At 34.3% G+C, this 23,847-nt stretch overlaps 2 protein-coding genes across 12 annotated transcripts in view; both read right to left on the bottom strand.

Moving 5' to 3' along the window:
* arhgap25 (Rho GTPase activating protein 25) overlaps positions 1-13,028 on the bottom strand; it is a 33,387-nt gene extending 20,359 nt beyond the window's left edge. For 4 of the 11 annotated variants that reach the window (XR_015490384.1, XR_015490386.1, XM_087252355.1 and 1 more), the window contains exons 1-3: positions 12,782-13,028; positions 6,262-6,461; positions 5,543-5,624 (exon numbers count right to left, since the gene is read on the bottom strand). Coding sequence is in view for 7 of the 11 variants with exons in the window: in XM_087252355.1 (XP_087108481.1) it covers positions 5,543-5,624; positions 6,262-6,461; positions 12,782-12,845 (346 nt within the window). In the remaining 4 variants the exon portion in view is untranslated. 11 annotated transcript variants of the gene reach the window in all.
* Positions 13,029-13,519: 491 nt separating this feature from the next.
* The window catches only part of cds2 (CDP-diacylglycerol synthase (phosphatidate cytidylyltransferase) 2), a 30,710-nt gene continuing 20,382 nt past the window's right edge, over positions 13,520-23,847 (bottom strand). The window contains 8 exon segments of the mRNA NM_201186.2: positions 13,520-16,751; positions 18,214-18,317; positions 18,522-18,641; positions 18,959-19,111; positions 19,273-19,341; positions 21,024-21,111; positions 21,241-21,323; positions 23,462-23,520. Coding sequence (NP_957480.2) covers positions 16,619-16,751; positions 18,214-18,317; positions 18,522-18,641; positions 18,959-19,111; positions 19,273-19,341; positions 21,024-21,111; positions 21,241-21,323; positions 23,462-23,520 — 809 coding nt within the window. The 3' untranslated portion in view covers positions 13,520-16,618.

The following is a 23,847-nucleotide window of genomic DNA, read 5'->3' as shown; positions in this document are numbered from 1 at the left end:
TTTACTCACTATTAAATGATTTCAAGCTTTATTTGTTGAACTAAAAATAAATATTTTGGTAACACTTTACAATAAGGTTCATTAGTTAATTCATTTACTAACATGAACTAATCATGAACAACACATGTACAGCATTTATTAATCATAATTGAACATTTACTAATGCATTATTAACATCCAAGTCCATGCTTGTTAACATTAGTTAATGCACCATGAGTTAACATGCACTAACAATGAACTACTGTATTTTCATTAACTAATGTTAACTAACATGAACAAATACAGTAGTAAATGTGTTGTTCATTGTTTGTTCATGTTAGTAAATGCATTAGTTAACATTAACCAATGAACCTTATTGTAAAGTGTGACCAATATTTTGATGAATGTCAGAAACTGCTAGCCATTGACATCCATAGAAAGACAAAAATTCTATTGAAGTCAATTACTTCTGGTTTCCAGCATTGTTCAAAAATTATTTTGTGTAGAACAGAAGAAAGAAACTCAAAGAGGTTTGAAACAAGAGGAGGGCGAGTAAATAATGAAAGAAGATTAAAATATTTGGATGAACTTTTCCTTTAAGGGGTTTGAAAACAATTAACCCAGGGTCATTGTATTCAGGATTCACAATGCACAATTCTAAAGACTGGGTAAAAAAAAACAAAAAAAAAAAAAAACTTTAAATATTTTCATATTTAAAGTGTCTGTGAATGCACCATGCGACCTGGTTAAATAAAGACTCTAGTGTCAAACATCCTCATATTATTCCCAGGTAGCAAAGAATTCTGGACCAGATTTGGTATAAAACTAACACAGCAAGCATTCATCTGGCACTGGCATACAGCATGTGGGCCAAACCTGGCCCAAGTTTGGCAAGATTTATGCCAGATGTAAAATGTAGTTTTTGGCCCAGATGGTAAAAATTGATATGTGGTTCCCGTAAATTGATCCTGTCTTGACCCACATTTTTAAACTACATTTAAATTATTTTTGAGTAAAGAAAAAAATTCTACTATCAGGTCGTCTTAAGAAAAAGCTTGCCTATAGTGTGCCTAAAGCGCAATGCTTCATGGGTTAGTTAATTTCATTTGCAATTGTGACACTCCAACCTTTCTGGCCCAGTTCAGGTCCAGTTATGAATTATTAACTCTGGAAGCCAGACTTGGTCCAAATATGTACCGCAATTCACTGCAGCATGTGGGCCAAGCAAAACCTGATTGTGTGGGCCATAGCTGGGCCAGAGAATTTTTGTTATGTGGGTTCCTGTACAGTTATATACTGCTAGTATTTAATTTTTTTCTTGAATTGACTTTTCTGACTATTAAAGTAAGAATGAGGTTTCCTCTTCATTACTGTTGGCAAGTTTGATGAGATATTTATCTTTAAATAATAAATGTTCCAGTAATTATCCAAAGCATGTGAACATGAGGCACATGACTGGCAGTATGTTTGGCACCACAGGTTAACAGCACAGAAACAAGGTGCTGACCATGCTAAATTTCAAGCATGAATAGCCGCATTTTCACTGTCGGCCAGTGCGAGCCAGGGCTTTTATCGGGCCAGGTCATGCCAATAGCCCAAGGACTTGAGTAGTGAGGCTGAAATCATGTCGCATTTCCATGGTCGGGCTAGTAGCTTGCAGCGCATCACGCAAACCACGCCCCCAGAACATCCCCCGAATCAAATGTCACACAACCAATCCAGTTCAGCGGGATCAGGCAGGCAGATAAAGCACATCATCGCATCATCACGAAACGATTAAAATGAAGACAACCGAAACAAACAAATGACACGTTACTGTACAGCATTACATTATATGTCATTATGTGTCTATACGCACAGTTCTATGTTTCCTTTACCCACAGTTACAAACTGTGTTTAGGCCATCAATCAATCCATCAATCAAATAAACTTTCCAAATAAATTAATGCAGTTCAAACTGCCTTAAATGCAGAAAATTGAACATTATTAATAGTAATAACACAAATTAACACATAAAAAATAAAAATAGACACTACTAAAACTAAAAACAAAAAAAATATTAATAAGGTCAGTATAAATAAAGGCCACAATATCGATTAATAGGTTATTAAATAGGGTTTCAAATGTTGAAGATTTTCTGAACTCACTTACTCCAGGTTATTTCAGAGGCTAGGATTGAATCACCAAATTTCTTGGTTCTACTTTTTTTTTTAAAATAACAAGACAGTTTGAGAGTTCATCGAGTTTCATACACCGAAAGCAATTTTGACAGATAGTCTAGAGTAAAACCATGCCATGGCTTATAAACTAATAAAAGACTGGCTGTGTTTATTTGCACCAACTACTTTAGCAATGTGATGCTAAATTAAAAATAGGCATATTTTAATTCTATTTACAGCACATACAAATAGATATAGATGTAAGTGCAAATATCAAATTAAAGACCAAGTGAAAATAGCACTATTTTCTTAGCATGATTCAATTATTTATATACGGATATGTATTATTTAAACTACATGAAAAATTATATTATTCATTTGCAATTAGCAAGTTTATTTATATGACATATCTAGTGGAAGTAGTGGCAGATATCTGCATCAGTAATAAGGCTACATTATAAATTAGTATGTAGAAATATTATTTTCAGTCAGGCTTGCCAAGTCCATGATTTTTCCTGTTGAATTAGGCTAATTTTAACCATGTCGCAGGTTTTTTTTTTTTTTTTTTTTTTGTGGTCAAAGTTCTGCATATTGCATCAATTACATTACTATGGTTGTGTTTAAATATTTTAATGTAACAGATTTATATTTCACCAATGATGAAAACCATAATATCATGAAGAAAGAGATTTAGCACACTTTTTGTATAGGTGCTACGAGACACTGTGGCTGTTTCTATTTCCACGATAATGTATTAGAAGGACTCTTTAGTATTGTTGCTAAAAAAATAACAAAAAAATTACATGTATTTTACAGAAGAAAGTTAATCAATTACAGTTAATTAGAAATATATTGATATTGAATTGACCTGCAATTAGAGGGATTCAAAGTTAGTATTAGCGCTACTGTAAAAGATCTAGGTGTTATATTAGAGAGCAAGTTAACTTTTAAAAATCATATCTTCCATGTCACAAAAACTGCCTTCTTTCATCTGAAAAATATTTTAAAGTTGCAGAGTATGCTATCCCTCACAGATGCAGAAAAGCTAGTTCATACTTTTATGACTTCTAGAATGGATTACTATAATGCTCTGTTTGCTGGTTGACCAGCATCCTCTATTAATAAACTTCAGTTAATGCAAAATGTACAGTTAAAGTCAGAATTATTAGCCCCCTTTGAATTGTTTTCTTCTTTTTAAAATATTTCCTAAATTATGTTTAACAGAGCAAGGAAATTTTCACAGTATGTCTGATAATATTTTTTCTTCTGGAGAAAGTCTGATTTGTTTTTTTTTCGGCCAGAATAAAAGCAGTTTTTAATTTTTTAAACACTATTTTAGGGACAAAATTATTAGCCCCTTTAAACTAATTTTTTTCTCGATAGTCTACAAAACAAACCATCGTTATACAATAACTTGCCTAATTACCCTAACCTGCCTAGTTCACCTTATTAACCTAGTTAAGCCTTTAAATGTCACTTTAAGCTGTATAGAAGTATCTTGAAAAATATCTAGTCAAATATTATTTACTGTCATCATGGCAAAGATAAAATGAATTCATTATTAAAAATGAGTAAATAAAACTATTATGTTTATAAATGTGCTGTAAAAATCTGCTCTCTGTTAAACAGAAATTGGGGAAAAAATAAACAAGCGGTCTAATAATTCAAGGGGGCTAATAATTCTGACTTCAACTGTAGATGCCAGAGTTCTTACCAGGTCAAAAAAATATGACCATATCACCCCAATTTTATCCCTCTTACACTGGCTGCCTGTTAAGTTCTGCATTTATTATAAAATACTGCTTCTAACCAATAAAGCTTTAAATAATCTAGCTCCTGTTTATCAAACCAACTTTCTGTCTCGCTACAATCCAGCCCGCTCTTTAAGATCTCAAAACTCAAGGCTTCTGTAGCACCTAGAACAGCACAGTCAAGTAAAGGAGGTAGAGCCTTCTCATTTATGGCTCCTAAACTCTGGAATAGCCTTCCTGATAATGTCTGAGGCTCAGTCACACTCTCTCAGTTCAAAACTAGATTAAAAAGCTAATTTTTTAGAAAAGCATACACACAATGCATCACATAACGATATGATGTATGAATGTGCTTCACACAGGTGAGCGGGCTTGACAACCACCTGTAGGACACACTCCTCCTGTCTTAATGCACCAGACATTTTGTTAGAATCTCATATGCTTTACATGTTTGTTTTTATGTCTGTTTGCATAAGTACTGTTTTTAATTTGTAGCACTTCATTTTTGCATTTCATATTTAAAAAACACTATGAACAGCAGCTACGAAAACTATTTTCTTTATTCTCTATTTCCACCACGGGATACTCATACAGAGGCCCCTAGAGATTATGCAGCACTATTAATGCTATCCAAGACCTTTGAAGAAATAATGACAAAGTATCCATAATCCTGGACCAGGCCGTATCCTGAGCTGATGCTGTGGTGGTCATGGAGAAGCGAGGTGCATGAGACCACAGTGACAGACATCTTCTCATTGATCACGTGGGACAGCCTAAACACCTGCCGGTGACCTTTATACACCTGCAGTTCTCCACAATAAACGTCCAGCGTTCTCCTGCTTCCGGTGCCTAGACTGCAGCTCTGCACAAGAAGTTTGGCCAGAGAACAAATGGTCATGCCCAAAAGAGCCTGGTTTCTCTTGAGGTTTTTTTCTTCATTTCGTCAATTGGTGAAGTTTGATTCCTCAAAAATCTTGCCATTGGCTTACTTGTTGGGGACTTGTAGAGCTGCGCATCGGTGTATTTTCTCTTCAGTGTTTGGACTTTCAGTAGTGAAATTTAAACCACACTGAACTGAACTGAACTGAACTTCAACTCTGAAAACTGGACTGACACAATTTCAGTTTACTAAAACACCTATGTAAAGCTGCTTTGACACAATCTACATTGTAAAAACGAACCATGGATGGGTCATATTGTAAGGCTTGGTATTATTGGGCTAGTTTTGATTGGCCATTGGAATAGTTTTGTTGCAAAAACCGGGCAACCTCAATTCAGTATCATTGAAAATATTATCAAATTGATGCTGCCATTTGTGACGATAACGCCTATTCATATTAAATACTCAATTAAGAGTTTTGTTACAAATTTTAAAAAAGTTTTATTCATTTTTATTAAAAAATAAACATCTTTGTAATCTGTAATAATCCAAAAAAAATTCTTTTTCTGATTAGTAGGAAAGGTGAAGTAACCTGTACGATGATTTTAAAATAAGAGTAATGTGATCTCTCCTTTTGTTATTTGTCCTTCATGCTCTCAGTTTAGTTCCAGTATATTTAGTTTAGGTGTCAATTTCTCTCCACATTCTTGTTTTGGGTTTAGCATAGAGTGAAAAGCCATTTTGTGTGACAGAAGTAAAATCAAAAGACTCACCTGGGATAATCTCAAACAGGAATTTATCGTCTGCATTTGATGGCAGCTCATTAACCTGGCATGAGAATAAAGGTATGGTTCCCTGTGAATCAAATACACAATAGTTACAGAAATGTCTGATTGAAACTAAAGGGAAATTAATATTATAAATGTAATAATAATAATAATAATAATAATAATAATAATAATAATAATAATAATCATAATCATAATATTAATAATGAAATTAATTATCCTGATCATTATTTTATTGATTTTGATGGCATACAGTGAGATTAAAAAGTGTGAGGCTACACTTAAAACCTATCATTCAAAATACAATTTAAGCCTAGGGGTAAAAATAAAATAGAATAATATAAAATAAATTGATAAATAAACAAAATCCATGGGTGTAAATAAAAAAAAAAAATTCATTTTAGTCATGTTACTAGTTTTGATACCATTAAATGAAATTATTCTGAGACCTCATTTCTAAACGTAAAGTAAATAAATCTATGAGGTAAAAATTAATATAATTTAATTTGAACATTTTAAAGTTGACTTAAAAATTACTACTTTTAGTTTAGCTAACTGACTGACATTTATTTTAAATATTGCATGTTATTAAACCCCCCAGAATAGAAAAAATGCTCTTTGTAAGAAATTATTTTAATAGAAAAAAATTACAGAAAATAACAATAAATGATGCATTAAAAAATTAATATAATAAAGTATCCTACCTGGACAGTGCTCTCTTTGTCATCCTTATGGTAAGTGAGGCTGTTTCCTCTCAGCACAAAGAAGCGCAGCTGCCAGTTCTTCACGATGGATCTTTGCTTCTTCAGCCAGCCTGTTTTCAGAGGCTTCTCCATAGATTTTTTAAACCCAGAGTGAGTGGACGCAGGGCTTCCTTCCCCTGGAATAACACTCTTGGAGCGAGCTGGGTGGAAATTGATAAAAACACAGACAGAGAATTAGGCCTTCTGCAAAAATAAAAATCCCCTGTCAGTGGACTGTCTAATTTTAATGGACATACTGTATATATAGTGAAGAACATGTGCTGCTTTGGTTTTAGAGCTGATATATATAGACAAATAAAAATGAAAGCTCCGCCTGGAACTATTTTATGCTTTTAAGCAAAAACAGCCTTCAATATTACGGTGCAATGCATTGTTCACTATAGGTCAAAGGGTACTATTGGAGTTTGACTTTTTCCTAGATTGATTTCGGGAACTGAAACATCAAGGAGGAACATTTTGTTATTTAAAGAGTGCCTTTTCATACCTCAAATAAGCTAATGGCGTTATCAGCTTTCATATATTTAAGCATTCAGCTGATTTAACACATTTCTTCTAAAAATTGAGATGAAATAAAAATGACACAAGATATTAAACAAAAAAATGTCACTTAAAAAAAATTCAACATATTTAAAGGATAATCAGGTTTTAATAACACCACGATTTATGCAATTAAAACGCTGCTTAAACATTATTAAATAATATATACAGTCAATGGCTACTTTATTAAGTACACCGTCCAACTGCTCGTTAACGCAAATTTCTAATCAGCCAATCACATGGCAGCAGCTCAGTGCATTTAGGCATAGAAATGGTCAAGACGATCTGCTGCAGTTTAAACCAAGCATCAGAAACAGCTGATCTACTGGGATTTTCACGCACAACCATCTTTAGGGATTATGGAGAATGATGCAAAAAAAAAAAAAATATCCAGATCAAAATATTGATGGCAGAGATCAGAGGAGAATGGCCAGACTAAATCTAGCTGATAGAAAGACAACAGTAACTCAAATAACCCCTTACAAACGAGGTATTCAGAAGAGCAACTCTGAACGCACAACATGTCCAACCTTGAGGCAGATGGGCTACAGCAGGTGTGGGGGATATTTTTTTGGCACACTTTGGGCCCATTAGTACCAGCTGAACATTGTGTCAATGCCACAGACTAATGTATTGTTGCTGACCATGTCCATCCCTTTATGACTAGTGTACCCATCTTCTGATGGCTACTTCCAACAGGATAACGTGCTATGTTGAAGTGTGAATCATCTCAGACTGGTTTCTTGAACATGACAATGAGTTCACTGTACTCAAATGGCCTCCACACTCAACAGATCTCAATCCAATTGAGCACATTTGGGATGTGGTGGAACAGTAGATTCACATCATGGATGTGATACAATACTTGATACTAACAAGGTATAAATAATAAAGTGGCCAGTGAGTGGTATATACTGTATATAACAGTGACTTTTTAACTAAACTTTTATTTAAATGGTTTAACCCTTACTACATTATTACAAGTTTTGGTTAAATATTAAGAGAAAATAACATTATTGTTGATAATAATACATAGATTTTAATTACCTTTAATATCTTGAGAGACTTCTTAATATTTCATTCAAAAATGTTGTATTCTGCTCATTTTTGAGTGTGTCTGAGTGTGTGTGTGTGCACGCATGAATGTGTGGGTTCCAAATAAATAAAAAAGACAGAGGTTAATATACGATTATTGTACTTTGATTAATTTGGTTTGGAAAAAAAAAAAAAAATCTAAAACTAAACCAGTCGAACATGGCCTGCTGGTTTTAGTACATGGCAAAGCCTGATCCCCCTATATGATGATTGGATTCAGGGTGAGATTTGGTGTTCTTTTAAAAATTGTAAATTTTTATACGATTGAACTTGTATGAATTCGTACAAATTAGCCATTAAGCTAACAAAAAGTAAAATAGTTACGTTTCCTCGGGAGATTAGACTGGATCAAACTGTTCTGTTGGATATTTTTTTAAACCATCATAAGACCAACAAATCAAAGAGTGCTTTGTTTCCCAGCAGAATTGACTTGTCTGACATTTTCCAGAGAATTTGATTTTTCTTGCTAAATTAAATTGAAGTGTCTTTACAACCTATTTACAAACTCTTTCTCAGATGAAGTCTCTGTTTAAGCCCATATGTGTGTGAAAGAAACAATTAGGATATCTCATGAGTGATTCCAGCACAGGGAAAGTGGGGTAGAGACCCCTGTGATTGACATAAGAAAACATGCTTTTTTATATTGCCATTTTATTATGAATAAATCCTTGTGCATTCATCAAGTGTTCTTCACACAGGTGAGTGGGCTTGACAAACCACCTGTAGAAACGCATTCTATCTCAAAAACAAGAAAACCTTCTCCTCCTTACTCTAGCAGTGAATTCTCTGAGCACTAACTGTTGCTTTGTACATTTACATCAACTTGTAGTTGAATCACCAAATTCCTCTTCATTCGTAAGTCGTTTTGGACAAAAACATTTGCAGAATGACTACATGTAAGATGCCTTAAACACCTCAATCATCACTCATCATAGTGAAAGTTTCGTCGTGGAGCTGCCAACACTTGACTTCATGCAAATCACTTTGATAAGACAGCATCTATAATGAATACATCTCAAGGTCCAATCAAGAGATGGTGTGACAGTGATTTGAAGCAGCCTGGAGCTTTTGTAGTCAAATTCGCTATATAACCCATTGAGACGAGAGGAAAGGGCAGAAGAGAGAGAACTAAGATAAACAGGAAGTTACAAGCTCATCAACCACAGGAAGTAGCGTTTCTGAAAGATCCCCACCTAACGTCAGTCTCTTTGGTCTATTTTGAGAAGATCTTCCCTGATGGAGAGCACGGAGCGCGTGCTGTTCTCTCTCCTGGACCACCAGCCCACACACATCGGCCCGCTTCAGACCTCACCCATTGCTATGACACACGCTGGGATCAGGGGAGCTTTTATGGCGGGGAAGTGAAGAGAGTGGCTTCAAAAAATCCTCATGAATTACCAAGAAGATCACAGCAGAGATGCAAGCAGCCCTTTACGTCAGGCCAAGCTGCTCTGCGTCAGGGCCGAAGTGTGTGAAATTACAGAGCAGAATGATGATCTACTGAGCAGCTCAATCATTTCACTGTCTGCTTTTAGTCTGAAATTCATCAACTTTACTTTATGCATTGTGACTGAGACACTCAGGAAGCTACTAATGCACTCAATTAATTCATAAGTGTGCGTGGTATTTCAAACAAGAAATATTTTAGACTTTTATTAAACCATTTGCCTTGCTCCACATCTAAACAATGTTCTTTCACATTCCCTCCATCTTTGAAAATCTCCCGTTCAAGCTTAACCTTATTCTCAAATAACAATCTAATTACATATACTTACTTTTAAAAAAAGCATGCAAACAGATTGCCTTTTAAAACCAAGTAAATAAACAGCTTCTTCATTTAAATTAAATTGTTCTAAATTACACAGTATTTACCCGTAATATGAACTGCATTTTACTGTACGCTAGTTATGCGGTTTGTTACTGTATTTTAAATTTACATTGTGAAAAATGGGTGCATAGTTCACAGTACTGTAAATACATACAGTTGAAGTCAGAATTATTAAACAATCATTTCTTTTTTCTTTTTTTATATTTCCTAAATTATGTTTAACAAAGCAAAGAAATTTTCACAGTATGTCTGATAATATTTTTTCTTTTGGAGAAAGTCTAATTTGTTTTATTTTGGCTAGTATAAAAGCAGTTTTTAATTTTTAAAAAGCCATTTTAAGGTTAAAATTATTAGCCCCTTTAAGCTATATATTTTTCCGATAGTCTCCAGAACAAACCATCGTTATACAATAACTTGCCTAATTACCCCAAGCTGCCTAGTTAACCTAATTAACCAAGTTAAGCCTTTAAATGTCACTTTGAGCTGTACAGAAGTGTCTTGAAAAATATCTAGTCAAATATTATTTACTGTCATCATGGCCAAGAAAAAAGAAATCAGTTATTAGAAATGAGTTATTAAAACTTTTATGTTTATAAATGTGTTGACGAAATCTTCTCTTCGTTAAACAGAAATTGAGGAAAAAAATAAACAGGGGGGCTAATAATTAAGGGGGAGGGGGGGCTCATAATTATGACTTCAACAGTATATGGCAAGATAATTGGTGTTGTAAATATAGTATTTTTACTGTAATTGATTTACAGTAAGTTACTGATGAACTGCTGCCAGTCGGTTATTGTAGATTCTACAGAAAATTGTTAACAGTGTATACCAGTTGTCTACTCCAAACTGACAAACATTTACACCGAGTAACATTTAGCAACAGTAACATTTACTGTCATTTTTCAGATTTTCACAATTGCATTTACTAGAATAATTATCTAATAATTATGTGTTAAAAAATATGCAAACCAATTGCCTTTACGAGATCAAGCATTACAGTAAAATAAACACTACAGTTGATCTTCTTGCAATGTGCATGTTTTATCATATACCAACACTATCAAACATGGTAACGACTACCACATCAACAACTCTCAATATTGCAAATTAAACAGAGCAAAATATAGAAGTAAAACCAAGATTCTGAATCAAAGCATGGGAACAAGCTTAACAAAATAGTACTTGTACAAATTCATTTTTCCTTTCTAGAACTATAATGCATTGTACACAAATGGAAGCTATTACGATATGTTTAGAGGTACATCAATAATAGTTGTATATTAAGTAAACGGCTAGTTAGATTTCACAGCGATGGCTATATTCAATAATCAGCTTCATATTTTGGTGAACTTGGTCCTACATGAAGACAGATTGAGCTGATTTTGAAATTACATACATTTTTAGAATTTGAGGTCAGTGAGGTTTTATTTTAATTAATTTATTGTTTTTATATTACTACTTATGCTGTGCAAAGTTGTAATAAATGTATAAATTGTGACAATAAATACTTTCACTAAAAAGCAGCAACAAAATATTTCTAAATTGATTTAAAAAAATATTAAGCATTAAACCATCATATTAAAAGGATTTCTAATTGGTCTAAAGCTCAGCTTTGCAATATCAGGAGAAAATGCATTCAGAAATTATTTAATATTTTCATTATTACTACTCTTTTCAGTATTTATTGAATATTAGATCAAATAATTAAGCTTGGTTACAACATAATAAAAGCCTTTCAGAAACATACAGACGCCAAACTTATAAACATAATTAGATTATGTTAATAACTGACTTTTTTTTAATTAAACAGAAAAAAATTAAAAGCTGATTCAGGCATAACACGACTGTAATGAACAATATGAAATATGAAAACTCATTTTGCAATTCGCAAAAAAATATTTTACACTGTCATCATATTAACAATATTTACGACTGTGGATTAGAAAAATGTAAACATTAGAAAACATTCTCCTTATTAGGCGTTTTATAAAAAAAATTGTCAAACGTTAATGGACACTGACATATTTTTTGATAACAGCTGATAACTGATTTGATATTTCGTATAACATTAACGGTTTACCTTTAGTTTAAGCTTTAAAAAAAAAAATCACTCTATTTAAGCAATGTAACGCTATCTGGAAAAAAAAAACCTAGACTCAAATTTCTAAGCATCACAAATAGGCCTATAGTCCATCATACAATGCCTCTTAACCACTGCATTTACCTGCTGAAAGAACGGCAACCAAACACTCTGCAATAGTCCCTGCAGCAGATAATGACCTAGCTTTTTTACACTATGCTGACATTTGAAGCAGAAAATAAATGTGTTTGTCAGAAAAAAAAGTGTTGCAGCGTCTTCCTGTCTGAAGATTACAAAGAGAGGAAATCAAGAATGCTTTTGCATCTCCACCAGACCAGAAAAAAACTATACAACCATAAAAGTCACTTTTTAATTATTCATTGCTCCATAAATCTGATGGAATACATCCTTTGAGCATCTCAATCATCATTGCTTCAACACTAAGAGTTAAAAACAGCTTACATGGAGATGAATGGAGACAAATTAGGAAGGAAGCACTAGAAATAATCTCACCAAACTGAAAATCCAAAGGTTGGATTTGACAGAATGACAAACAGGTTTAGAATAAAACAGAAGTGCTTTTATGAATTAGCCTCAAAGTGTATTTTCTACCATCTCCATGTCTCTGTGATTTACTGATATATCAAAATTTTACTTTCAAGTTACACTTATCACATCTGCACCATCACTGTCCTGTCAATTACACAAACATGTAAGCCGCACAGTACCAAAGACAGTAAATATCAAACCTCTTCTAGTTCCTAGTGTCAGGAGGCCTGCTGTGTCAATAAATACAGAGAATTACACAGAAAACAGCCCGCATGGACAAATAAAATTCCTGAAACTTGGACTAGGTGAAAAGACTTTGACCTTTGACCACACACACACACACACACACACACATACACAGTGTCACTCACCGATCTTGGCAGTTTCAGCTCTGAAGGTGCTGAAGTCCCAGTTGCGAGGTAGTCTCAGAGACATTTCTTCAAAATTGTACAAAACAGGTTACACACACTCAATCAGACTGGCACACATTCTGTCGCTCACACATACACACACACACACACACACCAAACAAACACAAAACACACAGTGAATTCAAGAGTACATTCTTTCCAGTCAGCCTCTCTGCTTCTCTGTACTTCCTCCTTCCTCTGCTGATCTGATTCTTCTTCTTGTTTTTTTTTACACTTCCAAACACGTTGAATCTTGCCCCTCGGCTCGCCTGCAGATTTTGTGTGACCAAACCAAGTTATTTTGTAGTTCCTACATTCAGTGTGTCTGTCAGAATGCACAGAAACAGCAGAGTTGAACAGTCACCCATCAAACCCACAACCTTCAAGTGTTGAGGAAGTCGATGGCAAACATCGAGTCACAGAAAAAAATTGCAAGAGCTGATGAATTTACACACAGGCGAATGTTCAGACAACAACTGTACAGGATGTACCTCAACCAAATGGGGCCATTTTCTTCAAATGACATCTGTCATCCTTCTCTTGAAGAGATGCACCATTTGCTGATCGTATAAAAAAGCATTTTGGCATCTAAAATGGACACAAAACTGTTTCTGTCATCATTAGAAAATAACTGCATTCGACATAAATAGGAAGTTCAAGTAAGCAAGAGGAAGAGAAGAAGTTTTGATACTGTATATATATATTTATACTGAGCTTTCCTCTTTATTAACCATTTACAAATGAGCAAATCACTGTACACAAAGCGACAGGGAAAGCACATTTATCTGCTTTATCAAAATAGTACAAAACAAAAAAAGTACAACAGAAATAGCTAACAGATTATATAGTGACAAAACAACAACAACATATAGACCTGTTGTTGTTAGTTTGTTCAACAGAGCAACACAAACCAAAAAACAACACAGAGTGGGTTAATGTTTCTGTTTTAAATTAAGTTTGATGAATAAATAGCCAATTAGAAAGAAAGTAAAAACCAAGAGAAAGCACAACCGCACTGCAGTCAGTGTCTCTCTGACACAAGAAACTGTTGCCAACACCTCAACTTTAGCATCATTGCTAATAAGGATCAAATGTCATGGTAGTGTTTACATATGATAAACAGCATCAGGCTCAAAACATAATGAACAATATATAATGGTCTCTTTCCATTTGAACTTTAAGCATATAAGATCCCAATGGTTTATCGCCCTCTAGAGGCCATAAAGAGTACGCGCATGAATTTGAAGCAAGCGCAAAACGTAAGAAACCAACGGCTCCCTCTGACAGGAACACATTTAGCCATTTTTATACAAGACTTTTGTTAAATTTTATGGTTTTTGTGTATGGTACCGAAATCATTTCTAAGATCAGTCTTTTGATACCTGCGGTTGGCCAGCAACATGACGGGTGTGCAACACTCTTGTTTTGACACTACAGAACATTGACATTTAACGTCGAGTCGTACATTGTAAGCCATTTCAGCACAAGGGCCTATGTACTTTACACAGAGCACAGACTGGCTTAAATACAATTTAAATACTCAAAAGTGTAAGAATAAAATCATTTCTATACGTCACACATATGCAATATGTAGCCTACTTTTAAATCTGTATTGTATGTGATCCTACACAAAACTAAAAAGATAAACGGAACTAAAATGCAGTGAAGGAATAATAATAATAATAACAAAATTAGCTTAGAAATTATTTATGCACCGCCAAACACTTGAAGATCCAAGTGTAATTTTTCCACTAGAAAAAAATGCACATGCATTTATGGAGGATTGTGATAAATGGAGGGGCTTCAAATATTATACACTGATTGATGTTTTCAACAGTGTAATAACCACATGAAGGAGTCAAATGAAAAATAAAAAGACTCATTCAAGCTGTACAAGTATATAGCTTAGGTAATAAATTGCTTATAACTAGGGACATACAGAATCTGCAGACACGTTTTGCTATTTCTGCACTGAATTTTGTAAAAAATTGCAGATGTGGAATGATTTTTTGAGTATCATTACTTAAAAACTTAATATGTTAAATTAAAAAATAATACCTTTTTAACTTATTTAATGTTCACAATGCAAATCCAACTAGATCCACTTATTTGGTAAACAAAGTCTCTCATGTATTAGAGACCTGCAAAAGGACAGAAAATGTTAACTGTACTGTAAATAAATCATATGAACATTTGATATTAGTCAATAATATTACTGAAATTAATCTAATTTAAAAATTGAAAAAATATATAAATTTACACACCTTTACACAAGTAAATAAATACACTCAACAATGGATTTAAAAATCTGCAGATTACACGTGGGGCTACTTATAACTCTTTCAAGACCTGTGGGCACAGAAATAGTGTTACTGTATATTAATTCAGCATATCAGTCACATCAATACACAGGCCTGAAAGCTGATGTGCTCATGGATCTTTATTGATGTATGGCAGTGGACTGTACATAGACTGTGGCTTACAGACTAAACTGAGCCAATTACAACCTCAAACACTTGACTGTTTATGCACTACTATATTAAAGCTGCTCGATGACACTCAGTTTTTTCATGAAATATGGTGTATGGCACATGTCAATGACTAACGTATTAAAAGAGAATAAAATACCTTAAGCAAATCACAAAATAGACACTCGTTTTGGATTGAGTTTTTTTAGCTGATGCTAAGAATTCAACAGATGGGCCATAAAATATGAGGAAGACTTGGTCTCATGCAGTGAAAATGGTACCAAAGACATTGTCATACGAAATGAGCATGAAAACCAAAACCCAAGCAATGCGCAACCTGATTTTACCAACTAGCTTGTAACAGTTCACAAACACAGAAACAAAGAAAGATCTTAAATAAGAAGTGTTCGGCTTAAATTACAATAAAACTAAAAACAATACAATTTTGTTTTAGAGCTTAAACAATTTCTGAAATGTAACATTCAGTGTGAAATTTTTGTCGACATTTCACATTTCTTTTCAGTGCTGAGTAACAACAAATTATTTAACTATGCGTAACAGTTACAATAAAAGTTATATCTCATTAATTTGGCTTACGAAAACAAAGACAGGGCTTCATAACTGTAGTCTGACAAGGCCTGAACTTCCTCCTAAACACAAATGGAATCTTTATCTTCAGGAGGAGCAGTATATGTACAGTCTCACACAGCTGAACTGTAACCATCACCACCTACTGAGCGGAAACATGTTTGATAACCATATTCCTCTTGGGAAAACAACATGAATTTATGACACTGCATTGGAATTGCAATCCTTCACGGAACTTTAACTGGGTATAGATACTCTGTTCATCAAAAAATAAAGGCTAGCCTGAGTTTGAAATGACAGTGTGATGAGCAGTGCATTAAAATCAATGTAAAACATAATAAACACTATAAAATATGCAGACAATCTATAGGTACAGAACATTTGTACACAAGTGGAAATATACAGCTCAACTAACAAAGAACTGTAACAACAATGGCATCTCAATATATATAATATTCTTTTGTGGCATAAGAGATAAACATAAAAAGTTCACAAAAAAATAAAATAAGAAGCAAAAACACTGATTTGCACATACACGCACGCACACACACACACGCACGCGCGCACGCGCACAAACACACACGCACCCACCCACACAGAAAATGGAATGACCCAAGGTTTATAGTTCAGATTTCCGTTGTTTCCCTTCTTTTGTTCCTCATCTCCCACTTGCATACATGCCTGGATCTGCTTAACTCTCCTCTCTCTGTCTACGGTGGGATGTCCCTGGTGGTCCCAGAAGTTAGGCTGCTTCTTCCAGGGCAGGAAGCAGGCCTTTCTCTGTCAGATGAGCCTTGAGCGAGTTGAAGATGTGGAGCTGTTGGTCTGGTCTCAGAGCAAGAAGCTGCTGGATGACTTTTGAAGGGTTTGGCCCTCTAAAAGAGAGGAAGGATGAAGTACAATGTTTAAACGCTATAGGGCCCTATCATACACCTGGCGCAATAAGGCGTGAGATGTGTCTCAGTTAGTATTTGAACCAACGACCTCCTTGCTGTGGGGCAACAGTGCTAGCTACTGAGCCATCGTGTCGCTCAAACTTAGAATTGAGAAGGAGGGAGAAGAGATAGATGGGGGGGGGGGTCCAAAACGAAGATGTGGAATGAAGTTTAGGCTGGATATTTATATTGAATTTAGAGTGATCCGATTGGCTAGTTAGTGATTAGTGATAGGGATCAGCTGTAGTCAATCCTATCATGTGCTCCTCTCAAAATTAGTTTAAGAAGCTTAAACATAAGAATATAATGTTTTTTTGGACATAACTCAGTTTATCGACCACACCTCGTTATTATTGTTCATTTATTCATTTGCTGGAAATTAAGACTAAAATTAGAAATAATGTTGAAACAAATCTTTGCGCTTAATAAGCAAAATTAAATATGTAGGCTAATGGAAGTCTTCAGTGGAGTGAGTTTCCACCACTTCCTTATCCACAAAATTAAAGTAAAGAGTAAAAGTAAAGTGGCCGAATGGAGGAGGCTCATTCTTTATCGCTGTAGATAGTCTGTATAACTGTTTTCTTGCTAGTGTAGCATTTAGTTTTTCCACTTACAAAGTTCGCCATGTAAATAGCAAATATAAATAGCCATGGTGCTATGCAACTGACTTTTAAAAGAAAATGGGAGATGAAACTTTGATTGGTTTAATGCATATTACACTCAAAACACACCTAAAACTCATTAAAAAGAATAAGCACAACCCTGTTAGACCATGTGCCAGGATGAAAACCATATTTTTTGGTCCTTAAGAAAAAGTGGATTCGAACACACCCTACGCTTTAGACTTTGCGCCTAGATCGTTAAAATAGAGTCCATAGTCTCATTTACATCTATAATACTCTGGATATTATAATGTAACTAAATATAAAATGAATATAGCTTATTTTTCATACAAGTGCATAGAAAAGGAAAATTAAGAGATGACTTCGAAATTCTAAATTTCTCTGGATTAAAATGTTACTCCAAAAATGTAGAGCAATTATAGTTTACAAAAAATAACATAATAAAAATTCCATGAATTTATGTCAGAAATTTATTTAATCTTTAGATAAAACAACAACAATGTTTTAACTTAAAAATGTTAAGAAATCCAAATTTATCAAAATGTAATAAATGTTTGAGCTCCAAATCAGCATATTAGAATGATTTTTGAAGTATATAAAATATGAATGTTATATGAAAATGATTAGTCAAAACTAAGTAATGACTTCTAAAACATAGCTTTGGCATTACAAAACTAAATATTATTACATTTTATTGTGTTTCAAAACATGAAAAATAAACAATTGAACAAACAACTGAACAATAATGATGCAATGTAAATTTAGAATAACAGTCGTACCTGATGAAGCTGGCGATATAAACATTTACGAATGTGGCCATGAGATACTGACAGTCAAAGCGGTCCATGATCCCTCCATGACCTGGAATGGTGTTTGCAAAGTCCTGCACAGATGGACAATCACGAAGACAGATTGAGCAGAGTGTTAAACACAGGACAGGAGCATCTAAATGAGTCTCTTAGTGCTGTGTCTTTCATGTACAGTGACCTATTGTATGTCAAAACACTAAGATAAATGATATCTCAATACATGACTCCTTTAAGACTGAACTATTGTGATGATCTGTGAGAGTATAAATTAAACTCACCTTGATTTTGAAGGCCCTTTTGAAGCCACTGGCGAAAAAGCCTCCGAACGGTCCCATGATGGAGGCAAAACTAGACAAGGCGATGCTGTGGATCTGGAATGGGTACAGCTTCACTGTGGTCTATTAAGACAATGGGAGAGAGATGGAAATGTGTAAGACACTGACTCCATTTATTTTTCTACATTCAAATTATGCAGCACTCAAAAAAAGATTCTGCTAATGCAATTTTGTTGTACAAGCAATGTTGGCAGCGACAAACACTGGACAAGAAGCAGAGCCGTGACAGAGTCAACAGATGGCCATGTCTGAGCAACTCGTAAACACAGACACAAAGATCAGAAAAAAAAAGAGAATGGTGAAGGAGAAACAAGTGCGAGACATGTGGAGTAAGTGTCAAACAGAATGTGTGCATGCGAGTGTGTATTTTGTATTATTACCCAGCCAGTGATGGACTGAAGTACAGATGGCAGGCTGTAGTCTTGAAGCTGGAAGAGCTCAGATGGCTGACAGTCCACTGTAAATCTGTTGGAGTCGTTGTTGAACTCTACCGGACACACAAAGTAGCTGTAACCTGCCATCACATAGGACAGCTAGAGAGAGGGAGAAATTGTTAGTTTTCAGATGCATTTTATTAGTGTTTCGAGAACTTTAAAAGGCGTCAAACAAAAGCAACTATTATTATTATTTTACCAAGGATTCCAAATCTACATAATAACATTCAGCGAAGAGCAGAAAGTGGATTAGTACTTACTAAAATTCCAAAAACAATAGTGGAGAAGAAGCCACCGATAAACCCTTCCCATGTTTTCTTAGGAGACAACTGTAGAGAAAAATCAATGCTAATAAAATTGCTAATAGATCACAGCATTAGAGAAAGTATGCAGATATTTAAGCCACACACAAAAAAGCATTAATAAGCTGCATTCGGAAAAAAAAAAAACACATTTCAAAAACAAAGGATTTTTTAAACATCATAAAACAGAACTTACAGCGGGGAAAATGAGTCCTGTTTTTCCTGGGAATAATATTTCTAAATGAGCTTTTGACATTAAATGGAACCAGATTTTGGTAAAAATCCATACAAAACATAAAAATAAAACAAAACATATGTGTCTTATATGTGTAAGAACAATGAAATGACACAAGGTCAAAGTACTGAACTACTGAAACATTTATTACTCTATATAAAAGGCTTTTTTGGCTAAGGGTAGGTTAAAGACACTTTTCATATGGAGAATGAAGTCACATGCATTACTCAGGTGAGAGTTTCACAGACTTCAACAAAGTGTAAAAATCCTGATGGCACTCTGGTCTCATCAATCAAATCTGATCTTTAGTTTGTATTTTCTATTGGATTCAAGTCAGATGATTGGCTGGGCCATTCTACAGCTTGACTTTCTTTCTCTGAAAGCATTGGATAGTTTCCTTGGCTGTGTTTTGGATTATTGTCTGGCTGAAATGTCCACTATGGTTTAATCTTTATCATCCTGATCATGTAAACATTGGACTGAAGCAGCTAATATTCATTTACAATGATGAAGGGCAAAGGCATTGTTGAAGAACTACTGAGAGATTTCAGCTGCTGTCTGGGCTTTCACTGCCTTTCTACACCTCCCTTTCTTCATGTGTTCAATACTTTTTCCCTGAGCCATTTAATTTCAACATGCATAACTTAATTTGTAAGCTAATTTGATTTGTTTTCTTTTCATATATGGATTTTTATTTGGTTGCTACCAACATCAGCGGAACATTTCAAGTCAACAGCACCTTTAGAAATATGTTTTCTGAAAAAAATGGTCATGTGTTATACAATACTTATTTTTCCTGCTGTATATATAAACCAGTCAAACTTATGTACACCACATTAGTGGATCACATTTATGGGTAACATGCTATCTAAATATATCAGCTAGGATGGGATTCGTCCACATCCACTAAGACCAGCTGATTAAAAACACCTGCTAAAATTATTAGTATGGCATAAGAGATTAAATACAACTTTAATACACTCCGGTTCAAAAATGTGGGGTGAGTCAGACTCACCGAATTGACAAAAAGCTAATGACCTATATTCTAATATATAAATAAAGACATGTGAAATTAAAAGAAAAAGAGTTAAAATCTTATGGACAAAAACCCAAAAATATAAATGCTGTTTAATTTTTATATATATATATATATATATATATATATTTAAAAAGCATTCAAAGAAGAATTGTGTTTCTTCATCACCAAATCAGCATTTTAGAATAATTTTCTATTAATAATGATCATGTTACATTAAACACTGAAGTAAATATGTTGAAAATGCAGCTTTTTAAAGGAAAATATACATTGTTATCAACATATAAAAATAACTAACTGTATTTTTGAACAAATTAAAACATGCTTGGTGAGCATAAGTGTTTTCTGACAACCTTTTGCTATAATCCAGAAGCAAATAGTATATGGATATTAAACAATACTATTTAACAGTAATACTGTGATGCTAAAAGCACAAACCTTGATGAGAGGGGTGCGACCGAAAAAGAAGCCAAACATGTAAGCCATGATGTCATTACAGATAACGCAGGATATGGGCACGATAAACCTGCGCACACAAACAGATCCTCTTATAAAAGATTAAACAACCATACTGTATCCAATGTTCAGAAATGACATATGGGTCAAAGGGGTTATATGGGGGTTTGACCGAGGTGTGCAGCAGGCATCATCTTACCAAATCATCCCCTCGAATAGGTTATGAATGATTAAGTGGGACTGAGTCACTACGATCAGCAGGGTCACATGAGTCCAGCCGAACTGCGGAAAGAGAGAGACTGGATGAATAGCTCTATTCACTTTAAATCTGGGACAAAAGGCAGTGCTGTAACAGGGAAGAGATGTAAAGTTTGTACTGACAATCACGAATACCAGTTGACATGTTATGAAGGCTGACATGTGTTACGTATAGTGTAGTATGTTGCATGTGGAACCACTGGGTGTGCCCATATTCGATTTATTCATGAAAGCAGTTCCCGAGGCTGTCCACAAACTCACAATTGTGATCATGGCCAACCAAGTACTTGCATAGAATATTTCCTGTATTTGGCTTAGGGCTGTGCAGTATGACGGTGTATATATTCTGTATTATTTTAAATGGACAAAATCATTTAATATTATTATGTGGTGTTACATATGTTAGTTTTACATCATTTATTTTGTGGTGTTACAAAATGCATTGTTTACAGTAATGGATGGTGTCCACCGAAGTGTTTTTTTCTGCAGCAAAAACACAAGAGCTGCTGTAGAAAAGAAAAAGCTCAGCTGTGAGTGCTTCTTTGACCATCAAAGTTTTAAAATACACAGCGCATTCAGAGAAGAGTGCAAGACACACACTCAATGCCTTTAAAACTCAATGTAGAACACTTCGGTGGAAACGCACCTTAATACTTTTTTATAATTTATACAAGCACAATATTACAGGCCATTATGGGGATGCAGACAGAAATATGAATAACAGCATCGTAAGAAAGTTAAAATTCAGAATGTAAATTTTATTTATTCATATTTTTTTTATTTTAAAGTTTTATAGTATGTATTTTATAGTTCTACATCTGCCCAGAAGTTCAAAATAAAGTGAATTAAGCCTGCATTATGTTGAGAAAAAAAAACGATTTGCAATATGCGACATAAATATGATTTCATATCAACAATGACTCTATAAGGAAATAATTAATCTTTTTACATTGATAGGGAGGATTTTCTAGGGAAGTGAGCATCTGGATAAGATCAATTAAAGCACAGATGAAAACAGTAGAGCAAAGATAACATTTGCCTCTTCAACTGCTCCAGAACGCAGCAGCACGAGTGGTCTTCAATGAACCTAAACGAGCACACATGTCACTCCGCTGCTAGTCCGTTTGCACTGGCTGCCAGTCGCTGCTCGCATCAAATTCAAAGCTCTGATGTTTGCCTACAAAGTGACTTCTGGCCTTGCTCCTTCTTATCTGCTCTCACTTCTGCAGATCTATGTGCCCTCCAGAAACTTGCGTTCTGTGAATGAACGTCGCCTCGTGGTTCCATCCCAAAGAGGGAAGAAATCACTTTCGCGAACGCTCACGCTCAATCTGCCCAGTTGGTGGAATGAACTCCCTAACTGCATCAGAACAGCAGAGTCACTCGCTACTTTCAAGAAACGACTAAAAACTCAACTATTTAGTCTCCACTTCACTTCCTAATCTGCAATTGCCTCTCTGAATATCACACTAACTGTACCCAAAAAAAATAATAATAATAAAATAAAAAAAAATACTAATACTACTAATACTTCCCTTCTTAGACTTTACAGACCTGAAACTTGCCTATAGCACTTATTCATTGTTGCTCTTAGATGTCTAAATTGCTTCCTTGTCCTCATTTGTAAGTCGCTTTGGATAAAAGCGTCTGCTAAATGACTAAATGTAAATGTAAATATATTTGTTCCAATATCGATGTGCAGAAATTGAATTATCAAATGTAAAAACACTGAAAAGTCTTCATTTTAAAAGACACAATTAATCTTTATTAAAGTGCCTAACTTTTTTCATTTCTTGTGTCCAAATGGTTTTAATTTACTTAAATTCTGCAATGTGACTACTGCAGATTCAAACATTGCGATATCGATGCTAAAACAATACATAGTAAAGTGCTAGAGTGAATTTAAAGAAATGGTAGTATACCCTTATAAATAAATAAATAAAATATATATATATATATATATATATATATATATATATATATATATATATATATATATATATATATATATATATATATATATATCGTTATCAGAATATGAGATTTTGGTCTAATTTGGCTCAAGTGTTGTAGTTGGCATAAAGATTGCAATTAAATGCTAAATGTCTTGGGTATTTGAAGCTGTAGAACAGGCTAATACTGCCACATAAAGACTCACTCACCATGTAAAACTGTAGGCGATAGTGTTTCTTCACCAGGCTCAGAACAAACATGCAGAACCCTGTAAAGGACACAGACATCTGGTAAAACAGACAATTCCACCAATGCCATCAGCACATGTCTATGTGGCTAAATTTAGATAAGTCACGCGGTCACTAATTATCCTGTTTCACAGGAACCAGCCAGAAGACAAAAAAAAATTCCTGTTCAAATCTCCACAGTATTAAATAATTTGGTTTAAAGGTTCATCTAACAAATGCATTTTATGGACATTGAAAGCATAATAAATGCAAGTAAAGTGTCTGCTTTAATGTTTAATGTCAAGTAATTTCTGCAAAAATAAAATGTTAAAATGTGTGTGAAAATGATTGTTCCATCATCAATCAAG

The sequence above is a fragment of the Danio rerio genome, chromosome 5 (genome assembly GCF_052040795.2).
Source record: "Danio rerio strain M-AB ecotype USA chromosome 5, GRCz13ab, whole genome shotgun sequence".
NCBI lineage: Eukaryota > Metazoa > Chordata > Actinopteri > Cypriniformes > Danionidae > Danio > Danio rerio.
Note: the sequence above shows the minus strand (reverse complement) of the source record. Positions and strands in the feature narration are given on the sequence as shown.